The sequence below is a fragment of the Lygodium microphyllum genome, chromosome 29 (assembly GCF_053477565.2).
Source record: "Lygodium microphyllum isolate KBCC chromosome 29, Lygodium_microphyllum_v1.1.10, whole genome shotgun sequence".
NCBI lineage: Eukaryota > Viridiplantae > Streptophyta > Polypodiopsida > Schizaeales > Lygodiaceae > Lygodium > Lygodium microphyllum.
This window is the reverse complement of record NC_141163.1, coordinates 63,840,970-63,846,556: the sequence shown is the minus strand read 5'-3', so window position 1 is coordinate 63,846,556 and position 5,587 is coordinate 63,840,970. Positions and strand designations below refer to the sequence as shown.

Below are 5,587 nucleotides of genomic sequence, written 5' to 3'. Positions count from 1 at the left end.
ACCTTAGGTCTCTTTCCACTATTTCTAGAATATGGTGCTTGCTAAAGCATGCTTCAACTTCTTATAAGCTCATTGTCATTCCTTGCTCCAAATAGGAGTTTGTGCACTTTTGAATAAAGGGTATTAAATAGGTTATTAGTAACATTATACATAAAATGTTGAACACTCTTATAGTCAATTGAAGGTGGTCATTGAAGAATTAACATCACCGTCCTCTCTACATCAGCAAAAAGAATTTGTTTGTGACTACTCAATGTGTGGGTTGCAAAACAACACAAAAAAGTATGAATGAAACTTCATTATTGGTACACAAAAAGTATTAATGGCACTTTAATATTGATACACTTCATTAAATATTCCACCGATTGTTCACATTGTTGTCTTATATTGTGTAATGCCCATTGGAAAAAACTATTAGACACATAATGTAAGGTTGTGTTAATTTGAGAGAATATTACAATGAATACTTGATTTATGGATAGGTGCCACCAATGACAAAGTTGAGCACCATCAACACCCATTTCTACAAGGCCAAATATATAGACTTGAGCCTTATGGAGATATTCTTAAAGCTAGGCATGTAGACAAATACACTCTTTACCAAATGCATGTGTGGTTGTTGGTGAACAAGTTAGGGAGATTGGTGGGCATTTCCTTGGTACATAGACGATATGTCACTTTATGTCAAGACCCTTAACACATATATATACAAGATTTTTCAACATATAGATGTTGGAATCTCTAACATAGACTGTGTTTTTGAGGCATTTATTAAGCACTCAACGAATCAAGGCTTTTATCACTAGAGGATGACTTCTTGTTGATTTCAAATATTGAGGTAATCGAGATTGTTTCCTAGAGGGCACTGTTGTGGTGGTGGTTGGCCTAATAGGGCATATTGGAGATGTACGCTTCATCTCTATAATTCTTACTTTTGGCCTTTGTATAACCTAGTAAATGTCAAAAAGGAAGTAAGATGAGTCCAATGTTAGACTACATGCTATGATGTGACTAGTATTACTTAAGTTTACTATGGTATTTACTTCAACTTTCTTTCTTAGATGGTACGCATGTGTAGTGTGTGATTTGTCAAGAATAGGAATGATTAATGAAAAAAATAAAAGTAAAGACATCTAAGAAATGGATTGTGAACATGTGTGAAAGGTGTTGGGATTTAAATCAGTGTATGTTTGCAAGATCCTAGAAAAGCAAATAAGAAGTATACCTTTCATTGTGATAGCATAATTGATCTTTTCCAATGCCACAACTTGTTAAGAGGTGGGGAATGATATAATGTTGGTCTTTGCAAATCCATGATGATAGGATGTTGAAATTGACTAATGTATGGGAAGCCTCTTAATATAATACTAAGTTGATATGATAGGAGCATATGATTTTTCATTGAACATGTGTAGACAAAGCCAAAATAGTTTATGTAGGTAAGTTGTAACCTTAGAGCTTGTGAAAATTTGGATTTCTTAGAGCATTATCTAACACAAGGTTTGACCAATAGAAAAACCATTCCTAACATCAAATGTACTCAACTTTAAGTTTTTGCTTTCCAACAAATATACTATCCATAATCACATGATTGCAATATGCATTATTTGCATGACAATTATTGAGCATTCTTTTTCTTTACATAATATGTTATACCCAATCCAAAATTAGCCTTAGTCCAAACAACTAGTGAGGTATGTTATGAATTATCTAGGCTTTTCTTGTAAGCACTTTTAAATTCTTTCACTCATCTTCCTCTTTTGTTTACTCAGTCTTTCTCATAGATTGTAGAACTTACATTTTCCCATCTAGGTGCAGGCCAATTGGGGTGTCGATTAGGAGTTTCCAAAATGCCACGACCAGCTTCTGATAATCTGGCAGTGTAACTTCTAGTTGGTGGTGGTGTTTGAGGAGAAGGAAGCATACTAGGAAAGCGGGATTCCTACAAAATCAAGGTTAAATTAAATGAATCACAGAGAGAGAGAGAGAGAGAGAGAGAGAGAGAGAGAGAGAGAGAGAGAGAGAGAGAGAGAGAGAGAGAGAGAGAGAGAGAGAGAGAGAGAGATCTTGCTCACTAGGAATAGCATGGTTGCACAATGCTTCAAGACCTCCACATTCATTCGCACATCTGCAAGACTTCTTTAAATGTTTCACACATTGTATATTTGTTAGTTATTCATACAAGCAAAATATACCAAAATAGAGATTGACTTGCACCTAGTTAGCATACCTGTGCTTCTGCTTTCCAAGCCCACAATACTTTGCAAGGGATGCCATCTAGACAATGAGGGAAAAAAAGTACAATCCATCAAAACTCCTACTTTGAGCTATTCTTGCATTATCATATTGTGAAGATTTATATTTTGTACTTTCTTGTATCATAAGACGACGAGAATTGTAATATATTTTAAGTGCTAAAATATGGAAATTGGTTTTCGCAATTCATTTGTCTTCATCCTATGCCTATTAACGTAATAGCATATACCTTAAGGTTTCCTGCTCTTGGCCCAAAGGTGTCCTTTAACAAAGGTAGAGTGTCAATGACCCCTACAGGTTGGGGAGCTTGCCGATTAGCTATAGCAAATGCATCCCTTATGCACACCATATCAAACTTGATGATGTTGTGACCTGCCCAAATGCGTCCTGATCAAGGCAACATATGATCATATATGACGGTATAAAGTTGATGTCTTGTTTGTAGTTTTGCCTTTGATGTTTTTGAGGGAACTTTTTGATCCTTAAACATAGATTTATTCATAAACAATGTAATCCATGTGGCATTTTTAAAGGTGTTATTTATACAATGTGACATTTCATGATGACAAAAGAAGGTTTGAAATTGCTTTTGAAACGATTCATTGAAATGCACTATAGGGATATGATACAAACCTTACATATGTCAAGCATGAGAAGTGATTACAACTTCGTAGAAGAGAGTAGTACATAATTATGAATGCATGCTATATAAATGTTTGAAACACAAAAGAAGAAATCGTTCATGGGGGCCAATTGTTTTGAGCTTAATAAGATTCACAAACGTAATAGCTAATGCATCATCCCGTGGTGGTTAAAAGCTAGGTAACCAATGTGTTAATAGCTAACTAAGTGCTCTGTGCCTAGACTCGCCCCGTGCGCCGGGGCTGGCGCAGGTCGAGGAGGGCAGGTTGTGAGGCGGTGCGCAGGTCGAGGATAGGTAGGTACTGTTGGGACTCGGCGCCCTTTTCGCGGGAAGGGCGGGTGTCGAACGCGTGGCACCTGCCCCTGCCATTCTTCGTGGGGAGGCTGGGGGCTGCCACGTGGCACCCGCTCGCAACCTCCCCTTAACTAATAGTAAAGAAGCTAATGCATCATCCCTCGGTGATTAAAAGCTAGGTAGCCAATGTGTTAGTAGGTAATGCATCATCCCTAGGTGGTTAAAAGCTAGGGAGCCAATGTGTCATCCCGTTTGTGGGGTTCAAAGATGGGTTGGTTAAAGATGGTTGAGGTTGACATACCATGGAGCATATCATAGATTTGGTCGGCGACATCGGAGAAAGACGGGAGATCGACGATGTGGTGCTGGGGGAGGTTAAATTTGGAAGCCAGGGTCGAGATGCCCGGTTGGCGGACCATGGTGGCAAAGGACTGGAGTTCGCGGAGGCCTTGGGCCGCCAGGACCACGCCTCCGAACTCCAGTAGCTTCGGCCTCTCCCCATCCCCACACGCCACCGTCGTCTCCAGGTCGAAGAAGACGATCTGGCCGCGCCGCCGGTGCATCGCCTCCATCGAGCTGCAGCCCGCCGACGAGGCGCTCGCTGCGTCCTCCGGCGCGAGCGCCGTGTCGCCGCCGGCGCTGGCCTCCATCGCGGCGACCAGGGGCGGCGGGGGGCCGCAGCGGAGGCGCCCAAGCAGTTCATTGGCGATGTCCGGGTTGAAACCATCAACGATGGGGGTGTTGACGACCATGTGGTGTCCTTACTTTCTCTCTTCTTCTTCTTCTTCGGTTCTCTATCTTTCCTTCTTTTCTTCGTTCCTGCAGGTATGATGAGTACGAGAGAGAGAGAGGGGGTGGGGGTGGGGGTGGGCGTGTTTCCGCCTGCCTGCCCTTCATATACATCCATGGCTTCGCCTCCCCTTCGATTCTTACCGTTGCTTGGTCTCTCCCCAGAATCTCGTATCTTTGAAGACAAACCAATGCCCCCCGGCTCTTGCCGCCTCCGGATTCCAGAATCCCTTTCCAGAGACAGCTGGATTCGTGAGAATACCCCTTGCCTAATCACAAGTCCAGCCCTCCGTCTATCTCTTTCTCTCTCAACAGCAATATGAAAGGAGTCGTATGGTCTAAAGATGCTTGATGCTGTAGAAACCACCCCCCCCCCCCCCCCCCCCCCGGCCTTTCTCGCTCGGGTATGAGAGGCCGACTGCGTGACAGGCAAACCACGTCCCCGAGATCATCAAACCCAATCACCCACCATACTACGTACGTCATGGGTCCATCCCCACCATGGTTTTTGGGATTGTGCCTTGTATGCTTGTCATTTGAGATGTTCTAACATACGTAAAGCCAACCTATATAGGGAACTTATACTAAATTATTTGTGATATATATGCCTTTGGTGTGCCTTGAACCTCCCCAACACTCCGAGAGAAGCCAAACCTAACATCCCAAACCTCATTGAGCATGTGACCTCTGGTGTGACAAATTTTAAATGAGTCGCCCCTCTCATTTTGAAAGCTAGTCGTTTTATCACCGCCATCTTTCTATATCTCATTTTCTCTCCCCTTTCTCTGTTTTTGCGAATATGTGAAAGTTAGAGCTATCACATCAACTCTTCAAGGTCTTTAAGGCCCTGTGGGAGATAGTGCTTGGGCCTTCCCTCTCGCCACAACAAAATCTCCCACAGGATCTTTAAGACCTTGAGGAGGTGGGATCATAAGTTGCAAATGCATGCAATCATATGAGCCCATCATAACCGACACTTTATGATAAAGTAAACCCATCCCAATTTAGTAAACCCAACCAAAATTGAAAAATGGGTGGGTTGCCGATTTCTTAATCTCCACATGTTGCATGGGCCCCAGCAAATGTGTTGGGCGACAATTCAAAATTTTGTGAGATCCACATCCACATTAAATATATCGATGTGGACTCTTGAGAATCTTGTATTGTGGATAGTCTTAGAACAAAAGTAAACCAAACTAGATTAAGTAAACCTTACCAAAGAATGTAAACTTGATCAACTAGAATTCTAAAGTTTCCCAAAATTGTTGGCATCAAACATACTCTTAGTATTGCCGGTAGAAAATCTTTGCACGTTAGTCATGTTGGGCGAATGTCTCGATTGAAGCTCGAAGATCCTTGTTTGACCCACACCCAATCTATTAGAGTGAGAGTTGCCATGATTCATCAGCTATGGCTTTTGCATTAAGGTGCATTTCTCTATTTCTCTATTTGTCATATTTCCAACAAATGGAATGTGCCATCGTCATGATTTTTTAGGGGTATATGCTTGTATAGTCAATGGGTATGGACTATGGAGAGCGATTTCGAGATTAAAGACCTCAACACAGATGAAGAATTATCAAATGGATCATCAATTGATGAGGT

The 5,587-nt window shown here is 41.7% G+C and overlaps 1 protein-coding gene across 2 annotated transcripts; it reads right to left on the bottom strand.

The window, feature by feature from the left end:
• Window positions 1–349: 349 nt before the first annotated feature.
• On the bottom strand, window positions 350–4,046 carry LOC148010715 (protein NEN4-like). Of its 2 annotated transcripts, none has more exons than XM_087671525.1 (6): window positions 3,495–4,046; window positions 2,486–2,628; window positions 2,231–2,277; window positions 2,076–2,139; window positions 1,799–1,942; window positions 350–950 (listed from the first exon to the last, which is right to left on the bottom strand). In XM_087671525.1, exons 1-6 carry the CDS (start codon window positions 3,943–3,945, stop codon window positions 780–782), a joined length of 1,020 nt encoding a protein of 339 aa, XP_087527651.1. In that variant the 5' UTR covers window positions 3,946–4,046; the 3' UTR covers window positions 350–779. The 2 variants fall into 2 exon arrangements, with proteins under 2 accessions (XP_087527651.1, XP_087527650.1); XM_087671524.1 differs by having other exon boundaries at window positions 354–950; window positions 2,486–2,643.
• Between the last annotated feature and the right edge of the window lie 1,541 nt (window positions 4,047–5,587).